The sequence below is a fragment of the Muscardinus avellanarius genome, assembly GCF_963383645.1.
Source record: "Muscardinus avellanarius genome assembly, chromosome: 18".
Classification (NCBI taxonomy): Eukaryota; Metazoa; Chordata; class Mammalia; order Rodentia; family Gliridae; genus Muscardinus; species Muscardinus avellanarius.
Window position 1 is genome coordinate 2,890,194 of NC_137804.1, and position 25,047 is coordinate 2,915,240.

The 25,047-nt window shown below is 43.6% G+C and overlaps 1 protein-coding gene across 1 annotated transcript in view; it reads right to left on the reverse strand.

The window, feature by feature from the left end:
* The window catches only part of LRRFIP2 (LRR binding FLII interacting protein 2), a gene marked incomplete at both ends in the record, with an annotated part of 79,350 nt that extends 54,833 nt beyond the window's left edge, over positions 1-24,517 (reverse strand). The window contains 4 exons of the mRNA XM_080715862.1: positions 119-172; positions 5,085-5,135; positions 6,301-6,387; positions 24,428-24,517. Coding sequence (XP_080571988.1) covers positions 119-172; positions 5,085-5,135; positions 6,301-6,387; positions 24,428-24,517 — 282 coding nt within the window. The remainder of the gene's footprint in view (positions 1-118; positions 173-5,084; positions 5,136-6,300; positions 6,388-24,427) is intronic.
* Positions 24,518-25,047: the final 530 nt, after the last annotated feature.

The window sequence follows — 25,047 nt, forward strand, 5'->3', positions numbered from 1 at the left end:
GAAGGGACAGTGTATCCTCAACTCCCTGATAAAAATAAACAGAGTGCAGGTTTGTGAGTGACTACAGTAAGTTAACAAGACAAGGTATTTAGAGTCAAGTTTATAGTTTATTACAAACCAGATAAGGACGGTGACTGGACCGATGGGAAAACCTGGCCCTTTCCGAATCCTCCTGGGAAAGGAGAAAGAAGTATGTGGAGAGTTAATCACTGACTAGACAGGTGTTTACCAGAACAATGGAGCAAAGAACAGTCAGCAACACAGCAACATCTCAGAGCAGGCAGGTTTGGACAACTGTGCCTCAAAATTTTGCTGACTTTGAGGCAACTGCACGAAAAAATTACATAACTATTTCATGCCTTTAAGCAGTTAGTAAAAAAAAAAAAAATCGACTATGGCCTAACAGTTGTCTAAATTATATGCAATTCTAAATTTTTCATATCCAACTAACAGCAATAGAGTACTAAAGTTGGACCCATGAAGAACATAATAACCTGAAACCCTAAGTGGTCAAGTAATCTGCACTGACTAAAAATCTACACATAACATTGGAGTTCCCTGCTATCCACACCACTACCTTTTCCAAAAAGAACCAAAGCCGTGTCACTCCGTGGCAATCCAGTATGATCATTATGCAGGTGAAACAAATGCAGGGGCTACATCTGACAGTCATTTCAGAAGAGAAGCAGAAATTCAACTGAAGCCCTACAGTATGGTGCCTCATTTAGACACAACCTTTAAGTATAATTCCAAAGATCACCAGGCTGACATCTGCTGCGTCCACCTCTATAGCTGATCAAATCTGTTCTGGACTGTTTATAAGCACCATGATGAGTCAATGCTCCCGTGTCCAACGGGGTGCTCAATCTCGAGATGGTCACCACTGACTTACCTTTGCTGTTATACAACAGCCACATATAATCTGCAGGAAACCAAGAACATGTCCTCATTTTCTTTATTCAGTGACACCACAAAACTTTTGGGGTCATGTGTGTTAGCCCAGCAGGGTAGACGTCTTAAGCAGAACTAATTCTGTGAACTTGCCCTGTACTACGGAGGCGAGTCATCCTGCCTGCCCCTCCACGTCAGCTGGGCACCAGGGCGGCAGGCAGGGTTTGATGCCAATCTCCTGATGCCGCCCGTCCTTTTCACTGCACCAACGTACAGAAGCGCTTCTGAAACCCTATCTGAAGAGCATGTCCCACCGAAGACTCAGCAAGACAGGTGAGCCCAGCTCCTTTTCAATTATGCTTATTGCAAAATAATTCTAAATTAATATATACTATTAAATACGGATATCTCTACCCTCAAACATCTTTACATTTTAGCTCCATCTGTGTAAATCCTATACAGGCAAGTTAATCTGGACTGAGAATAGTTTATTCACAGTCATAAACTCTACCTTATAAGCACTGTCCAAAGGCATTTTCTGTGGCAATAAAAACGTTCTCTATCTGTGCTAATACTGTACCACTAGCTACATGTGTCTATCGAGCACTTGAAACTAGACTTTAAAATACTTTCAGTTTGTCAATTTAAACTTAAATTTAACTACGTGCACATGGCTGGTGGTTATCACACCAAAGAGCTCCTCTAAAGCTGAGTGGGAAAGACATGTCCAGGTAAAGCGCAAGGCAAGCTCCAGGCAAGCTGTTATACCAGACACGGTCAACACATCAAGATCTGCCATTAGCACCTAGTACATAGCAAGGCAAAGAAAGCACTGGGCGACTGTTAGTTACTCCTCCTGCCTTGAAAACTATGTACAGGGGCAAACGTGAGGGAAACAGAAGGAACCCTTAGTATAAATACTTCTAGTAACAACTCTAGAGTGATTGTTAAGAGCTCAAAGCGTCCTTAAAATCATCTGGTCTGATCCTTTTATTTTACAGGGAAATAAAGTTATAGCACAGAAGGATTAAGAAAGAATCTGAAGGTCATAAAGCTGATTCCAACGTTCAGACCCTCAGACTCAACAGACCACTGAACCATAAAGATACCATCACACTGGCTAAATCTCCCTTAATTACACAGAAGGAAGCGGGGGGGGGGGGGGGGGGACAAGAAAAAAAGATGTTTTTTTTTTGTTGTTGTGTTTTTGGTTGTTTTTTTTTTTTTTTTTTTTTTTTGGTGGTACTAGGGGTGGAACCCAGAGGCTTTCTGCCTCCAGGCTATATTCCCAGACCTATTTTTTTATATTTTATTTGGATACAGGGCCTCACTAAGTTGCTGAGAGCCTAAGTAGCTGAGGCTGGCTTTGAACATGCGCGATCCTCCTGTCTCAGCCTCCCAAGCACAGGGACAACAAGCGTGTGCCATCACACCTGGCTTTCTGTACTGGGGTTTGAACCCAGGGTATTCTACCTCTGAGCTACATCCCTGGCCCTATTTTTTATTTTTATTAATTTTTTTAATTTTTTTTTTCTTTTAATTTTTGTGGCACTGGGGATTGAACCCAGGGACATTCTACCTCTGAGCTACACCCCTTTCCCTATTTTGTATTCTTTATTTTGAAACAGGGTCTCACTAAGCTGTGGGAGGGTCTAAGTAGCTGAGGCTGGCCACAAATCTGCAATCCTGGCTCGGCCTCCCAAGTGCTAGGATTACACGCGTGTGCCATCATATCCAATCATTCTTTATTTTGAAACAGGCTCTCGCTAACTTGCAGGGGGCCTAAGTAGGTGAGGCTGGCCATAAACCTGTGATCCTCTGTTCTCAGCCTCCAAAGTACTGGAATTACAACTGTGTACCATCACACCTAAATGGAATTCTAGTTTTTACTCAAGATTCCTGCTTCTCTAGAAGAACAAAAAGCTTCACTTACCAGGTATTTCTAGAGTAACATTTACACTGCCAATAGCTTTTCTTGATTTAACAGCACCAGTGGCCAAATAAAATAGATAAGAGAAATCAGTGGTTTTAAGTACCACTTACAAGGCAGAATATCATTCTCTTCCACAGTCAAGGAAAACAATGTTATCGTTATCTAAAAATTCGTATCAAGACTAAAAATGAACAGGGCAATAACTTAAAAGATAAATGTATAATTGTTCAAAACCTTTTTGAAAATGTAATGCCTTAAAAGCTATATATTTTGTTCAAACCCTTCCTAAGAATTATGTATTGGTAAATTTAAATTAAATTAATGGAGATGAAACATACTTTTTGTTTTTAAAAGTTCCCTTGAAGTGAGGATGAAGTGGTTTTATTAAAAGCAAACCAGAGCCCCATGAATACCCCCTGGCCATCTTCTCTGTCAACAACATATTTACTAAGCTGGGGCTGAAGCTCTCTTTCAGTTTCAATGAAAAACATCAGAAACTGCATTTGCTCTTCCAGATACACATCAACATGCTACTGAGTAAAGGCACCTGATTTAAAATCAGAACCATTAGGCGTGTGGAGAGCTGGCTATGAAGACAACCTGGAGGCCCAGGAACACCTACAATTCTCTTCTTCCTGGCCATGCCGCCTTCCAACCTGTTCACTGCTACGGCACTCTCCTATACCTTCAAATTCTGGCTCTGCCAAAAACTAAACAAGTTGTCTACTGCACCAGTCTTTTATGCTGTCATCTATAAAGTGGAGACGATTTTCATGTCTTCTAATATAAAGTTACACGTAGGTCAAAGCGCCGGTGCAGTGTGGGGGCACAGAAGTATCAGCGTCAGCTCCCCCACGTCTCTGTCCTCTACGTGCCCTTCGTGTCTCAGCAGACGACTGTCACACAGACCCGGTGTGTGTGTGCCTGTCATTTACTAACAATGCATCAGCCACGTAGAGTTGAAACTGTGACTCCAACGTCAGCGGAGAAACAAGGTAAGCAAAAGGCAGAATCTGTGTGAAGGGGATAAAAGCAAGGGCCAGAAAGGGTGAGCAGTGATCACTGCTCCCATCTGATACAAACCCCCACTTTCTCTGCATTTCCAACTCTAGCTATCAATAAGAGTCCCATAGGCATGGCTGAGACAGGAGATCGCGAGTTTCAGGCGAGCCTTGGCGACTTGGCAGACCCTGTCTTGGCACACCAAGGGCTGGGAGAGTGTATGTCTCTACCACCCTGAACTTCATTATGATGTATATTGCTTGTTTTGCAACAGACAGTAGTTCTTAACTCTTTAGGAATCAAAAACTTCTTTAAGAATCTGATGCTAAAATACCTGTGAGCATTTCCCATAAAAGTGCAAATATTTTGGGTCTGGGGATACAGAACGGTGGAAAGAACATGCCTGAGGTTTTGAGTTCAATCCCCAGCACCACAAAACAAACACATTTTTGAAAGTTTTGCATGGAATTTTAAGGCTTTATACTTTATCTCCCAAACCTAGTTAAAAACCAAGTTCAGAATCCTTGCAATATAAAACAGATGGGAGCCGGTCATGGTGGTGCACGCTTGTAATCCCCGCACTTGGGAGGCTGAGACAGGAGGATTGAGCAGGTTCGAAGCCAGCCTCGGCTGGCTTAAAAGACCCTGTTTCCAAATAAAATATAAAATACATCTGGGAGTGTAGCCCGGAGGTAGAAGGCCCCTGGGTTCCATCCCCAGTACCACCAAAAAAAAAAAAAAAAAAAAAAGCAGACAGGGAACTGTTCACATTTAGATGTGACTCACAACAACTTTTTACTGGTTTTCCATTTGCTTTTGTAGCTAACAAATTTGAGAATAGTGGTAGAGGACCTGAAAAGGGGTGAAATAAAAGAACAGACTGCCAGAGGATATTGAAGAATGACTCGGTCAACAAATGAAGACCCAGAGGACTCAATTTCTTAAAAAGGGGAAGGGAGGGAAAGAGGGAAGGGCTTGAGGGAGAAAAGAACAAGCCTGTAAAGAGAAAGCACATTCACTCGCTCAGTCTGTCTTGTCAGGGGTCCTGTGGGGGGAAAGGTGAAGCTAGTGACCACAGAAAAGGGCTGGACTCCCAGGACACACGTGGCCCGCTATGGACAGCATGGGTATTTTCTAGCCTCGAGGTTCACACAGGCCAAACACTCTTACTTTGCAAACTGTTAGTCAATGTTTGACTTCAAGACTGCATTGTTCCGGCCACTTAGCACACCATGCAGCACAGGCAATGCCGGCCTACCAGCCACTTCTGAATCTGCCCCCACTTCCGGTCACAGGGATGGTGAGAGTGCTGCGGATGCACACGTCCATCAGCCGAACGGTTTCTGTGCGCTACCCTCCCCAAAACACTCTGCCACACACATGTGCCACCCAGAATGATGACAGGTGACTCGAGCGCCACACTTAACATACAGAAAACTGCTCAGCTGTATACACTCAGCAATGAAAAGATAATGTGGTTCTCTGCAGTTTCCAGGGTGACAGAGAGAACTTATATTTAGTCATTGTTGCCACTGCTTACTTAGTACAATCTCATGAGCATAAAAGACAATGTGACATTTCCATTTCCTGCACTTAATATTTGAAACCATAAGAAGTAAAAACAATCAGTGATAGTGACTTTTTGCTTTTTGAACTATGACAACATAGTTGAATCCCTTTTTAATTCATTAGCAGAAAATCCACCACCAACATCAAAATAAAGTACTTAATACTGTCCTACAGATGTTTCCCCTTTTGTATTCATATAGTATCGAAAAATTTCTATGAAAATTTTCAGGGCTAAGTCAGTGTCAGGGGAAAGAGTAAAAGTATTTTCACTTCGGTAGCCCAATTTCCACATGCTCATCCTTTTTGTTTTTTTCTCCTTTTCTTCCTGATGACAAAAGCGTGGTGGAAGTTTGTAAACTACAATCAAACACAAGAAATGCAACCTACCATAATTCCATCACAGGCAAACCAAGTATGGATAGCAATCACTCCTTTCTAGGTTTTGACCATATACATGAATTCTGGACTTTATCTAACAAAACTGGGGTCCTACCAATTTTATAGTTTGGGTTGTTACTGTTTTCTTCCACTTGCTTAAATGAATATTTTCTCCATTACTAAATGTTTTAAAAGTGTAAGACTGAATGACTTCATAGTGTTTTACTGTATACAGATCACAATCCAAACCCTAGGACAGCCAGGGCCATCCTGTCATCTCTACACCTACCTTAGCTAATACACAAGTACAGCACGCACAGCACCACAGTAACTTACAGCACTGTGTAAAGAGCTGTGTGCATTCGTTATTCAAAACAAATACTACATTGAATTGGTTGACAAAGAGTGGCTTGTTAAAATACATACATAGGCTAGACAATTTGGTTTCAAGAAAATAAAGAGATCCCCCCAGAATGAAGGTGGCAAAGCGCTGCTCAGTGAGTGGGGTGGGATGGGGCTCCCGTTACCTCTCTCTGTTGTCGCTCCAGTTCTCGCATGCGTATATCTCTTGCTTCTGCTCGGGCAGCACGTTTTGCTGCCAACCTTGCCTCTGCCTGAAAAGTAACAGAAAACTCAGCTTTACAAAACAAAATCAAAAAGAACTCGCACAATCCCCAGTACCACAAAAACACAAAACCTTACACGGCAGATTTGAGGCAAGGAGCGAACGGGCCGCTCCCTTCCTGAGGGGCTTGGCTGGAAGGCTGAGGTGCCGCCTCTCCCAGAGAGCCTGACTGGCTCTTCAGCCACCTCTGTACACCTACCTGCCTTCTCTCGTCCCCCATCTCCCTGCCCAGGCCCCTCCTTCAGCTGCTCGCCCTGATTACCCACCCAGCGCTTTTCACCCCTTTCATTATGTATCTTTGGGGGGCTTGGGAAGCTTTTTTCATACTGGGGATTGAACCCAGAGACATTCTACCTCCAGTTATACTCTCAGCCCGATTTTATTTCTTATTTGGAAACAGGGCCTCGCTAAGTTGCTGAGGCTGGCTTTGAACCTGTGGTCCTCCTGTCTCAGCTTCCCAAGTGCTGGGATTACAAGCGTGCGCCGCCACGCCCGGGCTTCACCAGATACCTGACCTGCTCTCCTCCCAGCAGTCTTTCCCTCTCACTTTGATCCTACAAACAGGAAACTTCTGAGCCAGCTGCTATTTCATTGACTGCAGTGTTTGGTCTGCAGGCGGTATCATTTCTCAGTCACTAAGCATCTCTCAAACCCTACTTTTTTCAGGTACTCATAATATTTTTCTCAGTCTTTCCTCCTACTTGCTTTAATGAGATATAATTTGCATATCATCAATTGCACCTTTTATGCAGGGTGTGGTGCCACATGCCTGTAATCCCAGCGACACAGGAGAATCACAAACTTAAGACCAGCTGGAGCAACTCACTGAGCCCCCTTAGAATAAAATATAAAGGGCAGGATGTGACTCAGTGGGAGCACACTCAGCCCGCATGCACAGACCTGGGTTCAAGATCCGGAACTGTGAAACGGGCGGGGGTTGGATGGATCTCAGTGGTAAAGTGCTTGCCTCGCATGTGCAAGACCTGGGCGCAGCCCCCAGGACCATAAAAGAAAAAACCAATGTAATTGGTAAAAAATGTAAGTATTCAATTTGGTGTTTTTAGTATATTTTCATGGATGTACAACCATCACCACTACCACGCTCAACATTCTTGTCACCCCATAAAAAAACCCACAGCCACTCACTATTACTCTTCAATCCCCTCCCAAGCTCCTGGCAACCACCCATCTACTTTCTGAATTTGTCTAATCTGGAAATTTCCTCTAAGTGGCATCATATAATAGGAATATTTCATATTTTGCTTTAATTACTGCAACCGCCTCCAAATCTGTCTTCCTGACTCCAGAATCTCCTCTAATTCATCTCTGATGTGGTCATTCTGACCCGGCAGCCTCCCACAACACACTCTGTCACATGGTTCGGCTGAGTAAAATCCTCCTCTTGGTCCCCATGACTTAAGGTCACAGCAAGAGTGTATGGGACAGCAAGAAGAGGGGGCAGAGCGGAGGGGCACGCCCTCCTCCTCCTGGTCAGGTCAGCGCCTCACTCCCAGAACTTCTTCACAGGCAGCAAGACACCCCTCTCCCTCCATGCCTGGACTCTGCTGCGTTAGGCTGCCCCTCACAGGCCACCTGCTCGGCAGCAGGTGCTCGCCTTCCTCTCTGATTTAGCTACAGAACGACCTTCCATGCCGAGTCCCAGCATTCCCTCCATCGCAGAGCGCCCCTGCCTGCCACGCCTCTATGGGCACCACATGCGTTGCAATGCATGCTCCGTCATCCCACAGCCTCCAGGTCTCAGTGTCTGCTAATAAACAGGTCAGGGCAGAGTACCAAAGAAATGATAAAAGAAATGGTGCTGGTAGCGTAGCTCAGAGCTGGATTGGCCCTTGGGTCCAATCCCCAGTACTACCCCCCCAAAAAAGGAAATGAGATAAGAAAATATGTTGCTGTTCCCCATGAAACCTCAAAACCTGCTGTCTGGCTTCTGTCCTGTAGTGGTCTTCCCTATCTTAGCCACACTCTGGCCCTGATTCAGACTGCCCCCTCTGACACCTCCAGTAGTTGCTGCTTCCTGTTTGAATGGTGGTACCCAAGTCTCACAATGAGAAAACACTCGGCCACTGTTTAAAAGGGCCTAATGCCAGGTGTGGTGGCACACACTTGTAATCTCAGCATTTGGGAGGCTGAGACAAGAGGATCGGAGTTTGTGGACAGCCTCAGCTACTTAATGAAGCCCTCTGCAGCCCAGTGAGACCCTGTTTCAAAATAAGAAATAAGAACCAGGCCTGGTGTCGCACACTTGTAATCCCAGCGCTTGGGAGGCTGAGTCAGGAGGATCACACAGGTTCAAAGCCAGCCTCAGCTACTGAGTGAGGCTCTCAACAACTTAGTGAGACCCTGTTTCCAAAAAAAAGTGTACACTAGGTCTGGGAGTATAGCCCGGAGGTAGAAAAGTCCCTGGGTTCCACCCCCCCAGTACCACAAAAATAAAAAAAGGAGTAAAAAATTAGGGCTGGGAGCCAGGCATGGTGGTACACACTTATAATCCCAGCATTGCACAGGCTGAGACAGGAGGATTGTGCAGGTTCGAAGCCAGTCTCCGCTACTTAGTGAGGCCCTCTGCAACTCAGTGAGATCCTGTTTCAAAATAAAGAATAAAAAATAGGGCTGAGTGTGTCGCTGAGAGGTAGAATGCCCCTGGGTTCCAACCTTAGTACCACCAAAAAATAAAAAATAAAAGGACCTACTGTGTGTAAAGAATGATGCAGGTGCTGAAAATACTCAGTAAGAGATGGCAAGCTTCCCCAGAGCACCACGCGCTGAGGAGACAGCCCAGGACTCAGTGGAACAGACCACGCAGGGCGGAGAGGCTCCCACCGGGCAAGGTTCCCAGGAGGCAACTCCACTCCTCCCAGACGTGTCCACCGCCCAGTCGCTTAACTGCCTTTCAGTAGTGAAAACTTCGCCTTAAGCTGTAACCGACTACTCTTCTCATGGGAATTTTACATCAGCCTCTATCTTGAAAAACCTACGCCCTGCTCCAAGCCATCTGCCTTCTTTATCCCTAAGGACTCTGTGTAGACATCAATTTCTTCACAGAATTTGCATTTTGTAGAAAAAGACTTGGAGGCTAAGTTATGCTTAAATAGAAAAAACATTTTTAAACTACAAACAAAATTTTCAAATTTTTTTAATGTATAGCCACAGTAATAAGTAGAATTTTCATTTCTATGTATAGTAGCCTCATCCCTATAGCCTCTCTCAGAAATTTAATTCCAAAATACCTATTTCATCTTTGTAGGATCTGTGGGAAATTCTACACAAGCTATACTGCGACTTCTCTAGCAAACCTAAATTATAGATAATATGATCCCAGCACCCACCTCTAGATATGTACCAAAGAGAAATGAGAAAATATGTACACACAAAATGTTTGCAGCAGCATTATTTATAACAGTCAAAAGGAGAAGTAACCCACATAGCCAAAGACTGACGGATGGATACACACACCGTGAGATCTCCATGTAATGGAATATTCAACCATAAAAATGAGTGAAACACTGACAGGATACAACCTAGATAAAACTTAAAAACAATTTGCTAAATGAAAGAAGCCAGATATAAAAGGCCACATATATTGCAAGATTTTTATTTCTATAAAATGTCCAGAAGAGGCAACAGCAATGAGACAGAACTCTGACTACAGGCTGCCAGGGGACGGGAGAGGAGGAGGAGGAGGAGGAGGGGAGTAGCTGCTGACCAGGAGGGAGCCCAAGTCTCCTCGTGGTGATTTCCATTCCTCCACGTCAACTCTCCGCCCTCCCTGACTGCTTCCCATACTGTGCATTTTTAATCAATCTACCTGAAACATCAAGAACAAGCAAGATAAAAGAAGTCAAGACACTATGCCCCGCAGGGCGCTCAGTATGCAAAAGTACCCTTAGCTTCCTGAATTTCAAATGTGGAGTCTGTGACCGCTTCAGTTAAGCAAACACCAAGGAACAGGTTCAAATAAACATGCTGTGGCTCCCTGTAACATTCCAAATCAGAGGTTCATCTGAGGCCAATCGATCCTATTATAAAATTCCCCTCTGTCCAGAAGATCTACAAGTAAGAAAAGACCTAAACACTCTGCTGAGCGCTGCTCATGGTTTCCTTTAGATTTAATACATAAACTGAAGTTCACTAAGGACTTCTATCTGGGAGGAGAAAAAGGTATGTTTATTAAAAAGAAAAAAGCTTGCCAGGCATTGGGAGGCTGAAACAGGAGGAATGCAGGCTCTAGGCCAGCCTCGGCACTTAGCAAGATTGTCAGTAACTTAGCAGGACCCTGTTTCAAAATTAAAAAATAAAAAGGGCTGGGGTATAGCTCAAAGGTACAAAGCACCTGGATGAAGGTAGAAATCCCCAGTCCCCCTTTCCCCAAAAAAGTATGAATTCATCATATGATTCAGAGTCAAGAGAGCTAAACATAAGTTACATATATACTCAATACTATAAACTGAGTTACATCCATCAAGTAAATACACTTAATATACTGGTCTAATGAACCACAAATAAATAAAATGTACTTTCCTGAGATATATTCACCCTAAGTAGCAATGTACCACACAGGTTTTTAGGAACAAAGTGCTTTTGCATAACTGAAGAAAAGTTGAGGCATGAAGGAGGCCTTCCCTCCACAGCCTCCTAAGCCCAGTAGTGGAACCCTTCCTTCTTTCTGCCCACTGCAAGAGCGGTCCCTCCTCCTGAGGTCTCAAGTCAAACACACCCAACCCAAGGTCACAGAAACAAACACACCCCTTCCCACCGCCAGGATGTGAGCCGCATCCTCCCTGGGAGTTGTCCTCTGTTGGCTCCTCCTCCTCCTCAAAGGCAGGCTCAAAGTCTTCCCCATCTTTAAACAACAACACTCCCCAGGGTTCAAGCGGCCTCCCCCTTTCTCACTCCCTTCAAATGACAGCAGTCTGGCTTCAGCCCAAGCCACTTAGCTGAAACTGCTCATGCCAAGGTCACTAATGACCTCTAATGACCAGGCCCAAGGGGATCTTTCTCTTATCTCAGTCATCCTTCCTGAACTTCCGGCACCATTAACCACTCATTCCTCAAAACTCCTGCAACTCTAGTGCCACTGGATTTTCCTCTTCACTCTGATCTCTCTTCCTCAGACTCCGCAGGCACATTGCTCTGTTAGATCCTAAAAGTCTCAACAGAGCCAAGTTTCCTGTAGACCTATTACCTTCATCCTAGATTCTCTGCTGGGTGATGGTGATGGTCCACAAACCTTTGCATCCAAGCCAGGCATCTCTCCAGCAATCCTGCCTGATCTAACTGGCTATTAAAAACCAGTGTCCACTAGAACCTCAGACTCAGCATTCCCTAATTTATGATCTTTCTCTTGAGCTTATTTCTACACTGCATCAAGTGCACCAGTACCCAAAACATGAAATGAAACGTCCCCTCATGCCTTCCCTTTGGCCCCGGCCCTCACACCAGTCCCGGCCGAGGCCTCGGTATTTCCCGTCCACTCTCTACTTCCACTGTTCCTGATCAGCTCCAGCCGGCGCCTCTCACCAGGACCAGTGCCACAGCTTTCTGCCCATTTCCTGCCCTCTCCCAACCACTCTCTAATTACACCATAACTCAAGGCTGATAAAGGGTGGCTCTGCAGTGGCTCCCCGCAGCTTGCAAAATTAAACTCCTTGGCACTGGGCTCCTTTCTTGACTGGCCCGCTTCCTCCCCAGCATCGCCTCCTCCCTTCCCAACACCACCCAACAGCGTGAGGAGCCACTGCCGCTGGTTCTAGCTGCTTCACATCTGTTCCTACAGAGCACTTAGGAAACAACGTGCGAAACACTGTAAAGCAGGACTGTTTATGGAGCTAGTAAGTACTGGGAGGTTTTTAAACATGAACATGAAAGATACTTTCTGGTTTTACTATTGTGGCTCTCTACCAGGGGGAGGAAAAAGCCTGAGAAAATAAAAGAAAGGGCCTTAAACTTGACTTATAATCTCTTTTTTCTCCCTTCTTTCCTATTTATCTTTTTAAAGAAAAGATCAGAAACAATTGTAACAAAACAACATTTGTTAAAGCTGGGTGCTGGACTCAGAAATACATGTATTAATAGCAGAACATTTCTGCATTTAGTAGTCTTCAAAAAGAATAGTACAAGCCAGGCAAGGTGGTGCACACCTGTAACCCCAGTACTTGGCCTGTAACCCCAGTACTTGGGAGGCCGAGACAGGAGACTGGCAGGTTCAAGACCAGTGTCTGCCTACAACTTGATGAGGCCCTGAGCAACTTAGACCCTGTTTCAAAATAAAAAAACTAAAATTTAAAAAAAAAACGAGGCTGAGACTGTAGTTCAGAAGAAGGAGTAGAATGCCCCTGAGTTCCGTCCCCAGTATCACAAAACGAAAAAAAAAAAAAAAAAAAAAGACAGCACATGAAAACATACATTCAAATGCCTTTAAAAAACAGACTCCTGCCAGGCATGGTGGCGCACACTTGTAATCCCCGCGCTTGGGAGGCAGAGACAGGAGGATCGCGCAGGTTCGAAGCCAGCCGCGCTGGTTTAAGAGACCCTATTTCCAAATTTAAAAAGTATATTTAAAAAAAAAATAGGTCTGGAAGTGTAGCCTGGAGGTAGAAGGGTTTCCAGGAACCCCAGTACCACCAAAAATAAATAAATAAATAAATAAATAAAGACTCCTTATGCATAAAAATTTCTGTACTAATTGTGATCAGTTGTTTTAAAAGGAGGCAAATTTAGCTGGGCATGGTGGCGCAGGCTTGTAATCCCAGTACTTAGGAGGCTGAGACAGGACGATCCTGTTTGCCCCAGCCTCAGCTACGTAGTGAGGCCCTTTACAACTTAGTGAGACCCTGCTTCAAAATAAAAAATAAAAAATAGGGCTGGGGGGTTAGCTCAGATGTAGAATCCCTCTGGGTTCCGTTCCCAGTACTGGAAAAATATAAATAAATAAATAAATAAATAAATAAATAAATAAATAAATAAATACAAATTTAAAACTCATAATTTAAAAGAATTGTCAGCCTGCACTTGTATCTATAATATAAAACCTGTGCAACTAGCAGGGGTAAAAGAGAAGTAAGATGTAATCGGGGCTTTTATATATTATATTTAATTTCAAGAAAATTGAAATTTAAAATTTTAGAAAATGAAACATTCAAGGAAATGACTAACTCAGGTAGCTAAGACTCAGACTTGACTGTGTTTAATTCTGTTTATTCTTCCATGACACTCATGCCAAAAGAACTTTGAAAGACAAATTGAGACATAATATTTATCATGTTGCCATAGTTTCCAAATTAACAAATAAAAGTTACTCCATTTCCTAGCAATTTCCCTTCAGTGCAAAAGCTTAGGTACTATTTTTCTCAATTAGGTCTTGCAAAGTATTTTATTCATCTACTTTTTTAAAGCATTTGGTATCTGAGTACAAATATTTAAATTTTTCTGAATATAAACATCAATATGTTATTAGGTAAAAATCTAGGAATTTTAACTCTTTGCGGTGTCAAAATATCTTCCTTTTATTCAGAGACTGTGGGGTGGTAGGTACTGAGGATGAAGCCCAGGGGCATTCTACTTCCAAGCTACACCCCCAGTCCTCTTAATTTTTTTTTTTTTTTTGAAATAGGGTCTTCCTAGGTTGTTAAGAATCTTGCTACTTGCTGAGGCTGTCCTTATAATCCTTCTGTCTCAGCCTCCCAAATACTGGGATCTTGCCTGATTTATTCAGAGACCTTTTGACAGTTAAAATATTCTTTAGCAGAGGGGAAATCTAAGTGAAGGATTATACTGCTAAGGTCTGAATACCAGCTAATAAATTGCACAGGAAAAGTGAAACTTTGATCTGTCATGACATATCTAACCAACGTGAATCATAGTTCTAATAAAGAGAGCTTGAGTTGGAAAGAAATGCTATCAGAAATGCCTTTAGGCATGTGAGCTAATGATCATGTACTGTGGGAATTTTTTCTTTCAAATCCCTTAAAGTCACAGAAATGGCATAGATTATGACAGTCAAAGTTTCAGTCTTATGAGACAAAATCAAATCTTAGTGCATGGGAATCCTCCTTTAATTCTAGATACAGAAACAAATCAAGACAGGGGACTCTGAGGGCAACAGGGCCATGAGAGGGAACGACAGGGCAGGTGTGCATGGGAGGGCGGGAGGACGAGGGAGGGAGGCCTGTGCTCACCCACTCTCCTGCCTCCTGGACCTCAGCTCAGGCTCGCAAATGGAAAAACATGGAGAAAGGTCTGCACGAAGGACCTGGCAGAATCTATGCCTCGGGAGGAATTCTAGTCACTGAAAACACCTCAACAACTCAGATTTGCTCCTTCCAAAGGCTTGCCTAGGGAGAACAGTGAGACAAAGGGGAGGACTTTGGACTTTTTTTTTTGGCGGGTCTGGGGATGGAACCCAGGGGCATTCAACCTCTGAGCTACACCCCCTGCCCTGGGAGTGTAGCTTTATTTTTAGTCTTTATTTTGAAACCGGGTCTCACTGACTTGCAGAGGGCCTCACTAGCTGAGGCTGTCTGTGAACTGTGAGCCTCCAGTCTCAGCCTCCGGAATGCTGGGATTACAAGTGTGCGCCGCCACGCCCAGCTGACTTTTGACTTTGTTAACTGCACAGAAATGGAAAAACATTCACCTTTCATATTTGAGAAAATAATGCCCATTCCATAATTGTTCATTAATTTTTGAGAACACTTTTTTTTTTTTTTTTTTTGGTGGTACTGGGGTTCCTGGAAGCCCTTCTACCTCCAGGCTACACTCCCAGACCTATTTTTACATTTTTATTTGGAAACAGGGTCTCCTAAGCCAGCGCGCGCGGCTGGCTTCAAACCTGCGCGATCCTCCTGTCTCTGCCTCCCAAGCGCGGGGATTACAAGCGTGCCCACCACACCCGGCTTGAGAACACTTTTAAATTAGAGTCATCCTACCTCTTCTGGAGGTTTTTTTTTTTTTTTTTTTTTTTTTTTCCCCCCAGACAAATCCAATTTGTTCAGAAAAAAAAAACTGAAGCAAACATATGAGATAATCAAGAAAGTGGCAGAGGGCTGGAGAATGTGGCTCAGGGACAGAGCACCTGCCTGCCCACGCACAAGGCCCTGGGCTGGATCCCCAGCACTAACAAAAAAAAAAAAAAGAAAGAAAGAAAGAAAGAAAGAAAGAAAGAAAGAAAGAAAGAAAGAAAGAAAGAAAGAAAGAAAGAAAAGCAGAATCCGAATTAAGAAAGACCCCAGGCTTGCTCTTGGAATGTGGAGCACCGGGGCCCAGGCCCAAGCGTCAAGGCCACACTTTCTCCCCACAGAGACACCCATGCTCCTGGGCTCAGTTACTCCTACCACCTACGGCCCAGAACACTCCGCTGAGCTCCTGATCTCTTTTTCAAACTGCCTCCTTGAAATCCCCACTGAGGTGTCTCACAGGCACCTTAAACGCAACCCAGGCTGACACCGAGTCCTGGTCTTCCTTCTACCCCAAACGTTCCCTATAAGCTCTCCAGATCACAAGCCAAAGTGCCCCTTCACCAGTGCAGTGGTCACCCCGCGCTCAGTACTGCTCTCAAGCCACCATCCGAGCCAGGCCACGTCATCTCTGTACATGTCATGATTTAGCTCCTCGTGTCCCCTAACGTCTCCCTCTGATATAATCTCCACCTTCTGGTAACACTTTTCCTTTTGGTAATGGGGACAGAACCTGTAAGCTACACCTCTGGCCCTATTTTATTTCTTATTTTGAGACAGGCTTTCACTAAGTTGCTGAGGCTGGCTGTAAACCTGCGATCCTCCTGTCTCAGTCTCCCAAGTACTGGGATTACATGTGTGCTCCACCATGCCCAGTTTAAAGCACAATTCTGATCAAGTCATAATCTTACATAAAAACCTTCAGTGTTAAGCCGGGCGTGGTGGCGCACGCTTGTAATCCCAGCATTTGGGAGGCTGAGACTGGAGGGTCGGGGTTCACGGACAGCCTCAGCTACTTAGTGAGGCCCTGTGCAACTCAGTCAAACCTGATTTCAAAATAAAGAATAAAAAATTGGGCAGGGGTTGTCGCTCAGAGGTCAAATGGCTGTGGGTTCCAACCCCAGACCTGCAAAAAAGGAAAGAAAAAAAAACTTCAGTGTTAGCTGGGCGTGGTGGCGCACGCTTGTAATCCCCGCACTTGGGAAGCTGAGAAAGGAGGATCGCACAGGTTCAAAGCCAGCCTCAGCTACTTAGTGAGGCTCTCAGCAACTTTATAAGACCCCGTTTCCAGACAAAATATAAAATAGGTCTGGGAGTAGAGCCCGGAGGAAGCAAGCCTCTGGGTTCTACCCCAAGTACCACAAAAAAAAAAAAAAAAAAAAAAAAAAACTTCACTGTTTTCCCATAACTATTAGTATTAGTATTAGACCAAAATTCTAAATACACAAAGCACTCAACCCCTTCTATACTGATCTCTGGGCCAGGTATTTCTTTGTTGTGGGAGCCGTAAGGAGCCCTAGGATGCTGAGTGGTACCCCCCACACACAAATGCCAGCAGCATACCTTCCCTAGCCCCCCTCACATCCAAACAGGAAAAATGCCCATACACTGCCAGACTCCCAGGAAACAAAATCACTCCCCGGGTGAGAGCCACGGGGCTAAACACCTACCTCCCTGGCACCGTCCCTCTGCTGTCCTGGTCACTGTCACAGCAAGGTTATGGGACACACATTCAACTCAGAGCCAGTGCAGTCAGCTCTGCTTCCTCGAGAGGGGGCACTAGTGCGTTGCTTCTCTGTTTCTCCCCGCCCCCAGGCCTAGGGGTGCTCTACCACCGAGTCCTTTCTGATTTTTTATAAAATAAAAACTTTATTTTTTCATTTGAGAGTCTCGCTAGGTTGCCAGGCTGGCCTCAGACTTGCAATCTTCTTTGCCCTGGTCTCCAGAGTAGCTGCGATTATGGGTGGCTGCCTATAACCACGCAGCTCCCTTCTCCGTCACCTGGGTTCATCGTTGGTAAAAATAACACAGCAGACTGCCTCAGAGGCCAGCCTGAGGTTAACTCGCTCGCAGCAGTAAGAACTGCATACACATTGGCTGTTGCTACTGTTACCCCTGAACTCTCCACTGCCTCCTCTCCAAAGCCTGCCAGAGGCTCTGCCCTCTGACTGGAGTCTTCCCCAAATCAACAACCCCTCCCCATATGATCCCACTCACCCTCCAAACAACAGGTGGGAAGGCACTATAAAGGCACTATAAAGCCTTCAAGCATGTCAAGTCCCCTGCCCAGATTCTCTAATGAAACTGCTCGCTGTAAGCTGGGCGTGGTGACACACGTTGGTTTGTAATCCCAGTAACTTGGAAGCTGACACAGGATGACCGCAGGTTCACCGCCAGTCTCGGCTACTTAGTGAAGTCCTCCACAACTTACTGAGACCCTTTCAAAATAAAGAATAAAAAATAGGACTAGGGCCAGGCGTGCTGGCGCATGCTTGTAATCCCCACGCTTGGGAGGCGGAGACAGGAGGATTGCACAGGTTCAAAGCCACCGTGCTGGCTTAAGAGACCCTGTTTCCAAATAAAAAAGCATAAAATAGGTGTTTGGGAGTGTAGCCCGGTGGTAGAAGAGCTTCCAGGAATCCCAGTACCACCAAAAAAAAAAAAAAATAGGAGTAGGGGTGCAACTCAGAGGTAGAATGCCTGAGTTCAATTCTCAGCACCAAAAATAAATATATCCTCTATTTCCTCAATTCTAAGAATGTCAGCAGTTGAGCAATTGTGACATATGCAAATAATCACAGTTTGAGACAAAATTACCATATTTAACACCTGAAAATTGAGGAACTAGTTAACTGTGAAATTGTTTGTTTGTCATCTATTTCCCTCTACAATCTAGACCACACAGAGGCAATGACTGTGTTATCTTGTCCACTCTAAATGTCACACAGCATCTTACAGAACAGGCATTCAACAAATACTGAATGACACTAAAAATTCATGTTTATTTAAAAAAAACTCCCTTCTAAAATGAAAGTGGCATTAATATGCTCATTATTGCTGATTATAAGAAATATTTGCATTTCTATTTTTAATTTAATTGTGTATATTTATGTGTGTGGTACTGGATACTGAACACTGGGACATTCTACTGAGGTACACCCTGAGCTCCATTTTTATTTTTTATTTGAAAAAGGGTCTCACTGAGTTGCAAAGAGGTGAATGGCTGTAAATGGCTGAGGCTGAAGTGGAGGTGAACCTACGATCCACCTGTCTCAGCCTCCCAAGTACTGGGATTAAAGCATGTGCCCCATGCCTGGCTTCTTTGTATTTTTTAAAAGACTTTATCCTAGCCAGGCATGGTAGCACACACTTGTAATCCCAGCATTCAGGAGGTTGAGACCGGAGAATCGTGGTTCACAGACAGCCTCAGCTACTTAGTGAGGCCCTCCGCAACATAGTGAGAGCCTATCTCAAAACAATAAATAAAGAATAAAAAAAAGGGGGGGGCAGGGGGTATAGCTCGGAGGTAGAATGACCCTGGGTTCCATCCTCAATATCACAAAAAAATACATTAAAATAAAATAAAAGCCGGGCGTGGTGGCGCACGCTTGTAATCCCAGCATTTGGGAGGCTGAGACCTGAGGATCACGGTTTGTGGACAGCCTCAGCTACTTGATGAGGCCCTCTGCAACTCAGTGAGACCTGGTTTCAAAATAAAGAATAAAAAAGAGGGCAGGGCGTGTAGCTCAGGGGTCAAATGCCTCTGGGTTCCATCCCCAGACCTGCAAAAATAAATAAATAATAAAAGACTTTATCCTGGCCAAAAGTTTAGCATAGCCTAAAAGTGAGTAAATTACTCAAAGCAGTGAAACTGCTAAGAGAAAACCATTCACTCTGTCAAGCTTTTAGGGTTATCATTCCATAAAGTATAAACACTCGAAGTATCTTTAAACTAAGCATAATTCTTCCTTTTATATCTTTCTCCTCAAGCTCTTAATCAATAATGAAAAACCACAAACTTGTGGTTCTCTTAAATGTCTAGACTGGCTGTTATCTTCTTAGGCAACAAGATGAAATCCAACCACGTGTGCATCAACAAATAAACGTGGAAGGTAGAACATACATAAAATATTATCCAGCCATAAGAAAGAAATGTTATTTAAAAGGAAAAAAGGAAATGAAATGCTGATACATGCTACAATATGAACGAATCTTAAAGATAATATTCTAAGTAAAATAAGCCACACACAAAGGCCAAATATTGCATAATTCCACTTAATATAAACGCATACAGAATGAAGTAGATTAAAGGTCACCAAGGGCTGAGAGAGGTAATACTGGGAGCTATTGCTTAATAGTCACCAAGTTTCTGTCTGAGGTAATGAAAAGGTTTTAGGAAATCGGTAATGGTGACGGTTTCACAACACTGTGAATGTCATTACTGCTGCTCAACTGTACATTAAAAAGAAAAAAAACTTCCCTCCAGCAGTCCACAAAGTTAAATACACGTGGAGCACCCCTTCTTCCTCCTTACTATTACAACCATTTTTTGTGTGTGGTATTAGAAATTGAATTTAGGGCTACTCTACCTCTGAGCTGCACCCCCAGTCTGTTTTATTTTTTGTTTTGAAACAAGGTCTCTCACTAAGTCGCTAAGAGTCTACATTAAGAGCTACATTGCTAAGGCTGTCCTTGAACCAAGGCCCTGCTGTCTCAGCCTCCCGTCTACTAGGATCACAGGCATGTGCCACCACACAGAGTTACGAGGAGTTTTATGCACCAAATATGTTTTCATCTAAGTTCTGGTCAATACAAAAGTCTCTCAACATTTTATCTGCTAGATTCTAATTCCTAGAGAAGATGATCAATTTCTATGTCTGACAACCATTCTTTAAATTAAAAGAATTGGCCGGGGGTGGTGGCGCACACCTGTAATCTCAGTACTTGGGAGGGTGAGACAAGAGGATCTCAGGTTTGTAATTAGCCTCAGTCATTTAGCAAGACTCTCAGCAACCTAGCAAAATCCTGTTTCAAAATTAAAAAAAAAAAAAAAAGAAAATCCGGGTGTGGTGGTACACACTTGTCATCCCAGCATTCAGGAGGCTGAGACAGGAGGATCACAGTTTGTAGACAGCCCCAGCTACTTAGTGAGGCCCTTTGCAACTCAGTGAGACCCTGTTTCAAAATAAAGAATAAAAAACAGGGCTGGGAGCCGGGCGTGGTGGCACACGCTTGTAATCCCCGCGCTTGGGAGGCGGAGACAGGAGGATCGCACAGGTTTGAAGCCAGCCGCGCGCGCTGGCTTAGGAGACCCTGTTTCCAAATAAAAATGTAAAAATAGGTCTGGGAGTGTAGCCCGGAGGTAGAAGGGCTTCCAGGAACCCCAGTACCACAAAAAAAAAAAAAAAACCAGGGCTGGGGGTGCCGCTCAGAGGTAGAATGCCCCTGGGTTCCATCCCCAGTACAAAAAAAAAAAAAAATTGTGGTGGAATGCGCATGAAATTTGCCGTGGTAACCACAAACTGTACATAGAGTTCTATGGCACCAAGTACATTGACCTTTTGCAACCGTCACCACCATCCACTTCAGAACTATTTCATCTTGCAATTCCTGAGTGCATTTTAAAAAGGTGTGCACATGCTTGAAGACTGCTCCATCAAGGTAGGAATGTGGGTGGATTTAGAAGCCTTGCAGGTCTGTAATAAGGTTAGGCTTTTACAGTTTTGGGGACCTCAGAGTAGCAGGTTGCAGAAGAAGTCATTGGCAAGTTGGCTAGGGTATCAGAAGACCAATCTGAAGGCTTAGTGCCTTGCAGTGAAGGTTATCTGAAAGCTTGTATCTGGTGTGTTGAACTGGGCATGCTCAGGCAGCCAGCCTCTCTCTGGAAAGGAGGAAGATGGGGTAGAATGAAAGCAGTTGGCAGCCTTCCACGGGCAGCTTGGTGAGTGTTCCATATGGTAAGTGGGACTAGAAGAAGTAGAAGCCTCCAGAAGTTTGCTAACAGTCCCTGAGGCGCTGGGGATAGATAGAACCTAGGGCTGTGTGTGCCGTGAGAGCATCTGCCACTGAGCTATACCCCAAGCCCCGCAAGTCGTCACTGAGGTGTCCCTGAAGCCTGGGGCATTACAGATTTCCTTGTTTAGAGCTGAAAGTATGAAGAAAACATGTTTTATGCACATTTCTTCAAATTGAAGTACTCAGAATGTTGCTTAATTTTTGGATCTAATGATCTGAGATTTCTTTTGGCTCTAAAATTCTTTGAGTTATTTTAAGATCTAGGACTCAAAGAAGACTGATGTTCCTATGCATGATTCTATCTATCTATCTATTTTTGTTGGTATTGGGGATTGAACTCATTCTTTATTTGAAACAGCCTCACTGCTGAGGCTGGCCGCAAACCGTGGTCCTCCTGTCTCAGCCTCACAATCTATTACCTTTTTTGACAGTTACCTCTCGGCTTCATTTGTATCTTCAACAGTAAAGTAAGCTAATAATAATACTACCTTTCCTATGTAAAGCAAGCCTTCCGTGAGACTCAAGCTGTGAAAACACTTTCAAAGCCATGACAAAATTACTAGCAAACAAGCTGCGATTAATGAGGGAGTTGGAGAAGACGGAGGTCCGATCCTGTAGCACAGAAGTGGCCACATGCCCTGACTCTGGGGCTCGACTTCATGTGTCTGACCCAAGCTCCACTCCCGCTGATGTTTCTAACACAAGACGATATTTTTGGCTATTTCTTCGTCTTGTCACCTTGGGGAAGTTACTTAACTTTTCTGTGTAATGGTTTCTACATCTGTAAAATGGAGATAATAAAACTAACCTCATAATTTTAAGAGGGTTAAATGAATCAGGGCACGTAAAATGCTTAGAATAAGATTTGTTATACTGTAAGGACTCAACAGTGTTGGATGTTAGAATCCTACCCAAATTTTAAAGAAAAAATTACATCAAAAAAAGAGGTTAAAGGCTGGGGACGCAGCTAGTGGTGGAGCGCTTGCCCAGCATGCACACGGCCATGAGTTTGATTTCCTGTGCAACAAAGGGGAGAAAAAAATGTATAAAAAGAAAACAATGTTCAAATACTTGTGACAATACAAAAGGAGCCTAAAAGATGCTGACGTGCTTTCCCTTACCAAAAAAAAAAAAAAAATGTGTAAATTAAAAGCCTTGTCCTGCCAGTGTTGGAAATATTTTGAGTCATTTCAATTATCAACTAAAACAAATATGACTTCCAAGATGCTTCTTCATTCATGCAGATACTGGAGGTCATTATAAAGCCAACGATGCTTCTTCATTCATGCAGACACCGGAGGTCATTATAAAGCCGACATTTTTAAGTATCTTTTACTACTTTATTCCAAAACATCTCACAGAGGCTCAGAGCTGACCCCAGAAATAGAGCTCACACGCATGGATTTGAGCCTTCCTACCACAACACACACAACCTACCTCTGGGTTTTTGTTTTTGTTTTTGGGGGGTTGGTGGTACTGGGGTTCCTGGAAACCCTACCTCCGGGCTACACTCCCAGACACCTATTTATATTTTTATTTGGAAACAGGGTCTCTTAAGCCAGCACGGCCGGCTTCGAACCTGTGTGATCCTCCTGTCTCTGACTCCCAAGCGCAGGGATTACAAGCGTGCACCACCACGCCTGGCCACACACAACCTAAAACCATGTCACTGGTGTTTTTAAAGGAATCCTGCTAAAGTATATCACAATTTTATCTTCAGTTTTTGCATAATGTTTGTTTCAAATATTCCACCAGGATTTGTCTTCTAATTCAAAATCTAAGTAGCTTTTCAAGAAGAGAAACCTAACAATGAGTTGAATCAACAGACTGTGTAACATGCAAAATGAAGCAACATTAGACCTAAGTGAGTTATTCGGAATAAAAAGAGGAAGAGATGCAGGAATCATTTTCACTCAACGAACAGGATTTAATAAGTTCCATGCAATTCTTAGACCAGAGTGGCGTACAGTTGGTCTGTAGTCACAGAATTAGACAAAGTTGGCAAACCAAAGTCGGCACCTCACCGAGAAGTCCCAGCTGGGAGTTATCGTAAACATGCAAGATACAACGGGAACTGCTGCCAGTGAATCGGTAGGTGGTATCCCTTCTCTTCTCTCTCTTTCTCTCCCTCTTTTATTGAGTTATCAACAAACTGGGGGTAAAAAAAAATTTTTTTTCAAGCCCCAAAAGCTGCCAAGTGTGGTGGTGCACACCTATAATCCCAGTACTTGGGACGCTGAGACAGAAGGATCAAAGGTTCAAAGACAGCCTCAGCAATTTAGCAAGACTGTTTCAAAATATAAAGTAAAAAAGGGCCAGGGGTACAACTCAGAATTAGAATAAACAACTTGTCTACAATATTTCAAATTAAAAAAAAACACACAAGGCTAATCTAAATGGACACCAACTAAAGACTTCTGTTCATATTTATAGAGCACCTCATGGAGCTCCAGAGCGCAATAAGCTTTCTTTTTTCTTTCTTTTTTTTTTTTTTTTTTTTTTTTTTTGGTGTGTGTGGTACTGAGGGTGGAACCCAGGGGCTTTTCTACCTCCAGGCTACACTCCCATACCTATTTTATATTTCATTTGGAAACAGGGTCTCACTAAGTTGCTGAGAGCCTCACTAGGTAGCTGAGGCTGGCTTCGAACCTGCGCCATCCTCCTGTCTCAGCCTCCCAAGCACTGGGATTACAAGCGTGCGCCACTACGCCCAGCCACAATAAGCATTTCCATAATATAGTTATATTGCCAACATTCTAATTACCCTAAATTTAAATTCTGAAGATTAACTTAAAACTTCAGTACATTACAATACCTGGACAATGCTGGTCACCCACAAAAATGTAGTAAAAATTTCATTTCAGATGAGTTGAACAGATACCCAGGTATACCTTATTTTAAATGTTTTCGAGAGGCTAGCCATAACATCATGTTCACAGTAAACATTCCGAACTACCCGACGAATGGGTATGTGTGTGCCGCCCCAGTGATCCTAACTACTCCCACCTGCGAACTCAGTGCTGACAAGTTTACCAGACGCACCTCTCGGGCAATGTTACTCAATGCTTCGTCCTCTGCAGAAAATCGGTCTTTCATGGGTGTTCTCTTTCTTCCAGAACCAGGAGTCCCCATCTTGTGTTATTAGTCGTCTTTGAACTCTGAAAGTGATTTCACTGTGTTTAGCCCTGAAATAAACAGAAAGGCTGCAGTTTAGGATGTTTTGTTGTGCATTTTGAATGCTCATTTAAACATTTGACTTTAACAGAATATTAATATTTATCCTAAGAAAAATCAGTCACCAAACGCCTTTCCCACTACCAAATAATTCTAATAAATTTTAGAATATTTAAATTTATAGTAATTACTAAACCTAACCTATGGTACCCATAACAACATATAAGAATATGTTTATCAGCCTCAGAAAAATGCAGTCAGCAGTAATCCGATTTAACAGTATAAAATCAATATAGCTATTTCTTTTTTTTTTTTTTTTTTTTTTTTGGTGGTACTGGGGTTCCTGGAAGCCCTTCTACTTCCGGGCTACACTCCCAGACCTATTTTTACATTTTTATTTAGAAACAGGGTCTCCTAAGCCAGCGCGCGCGGCTGGCTTCGAACCTGCGCGATCCTCCTGTCTCAGCCTCCCAAGCGCGGGGATTACA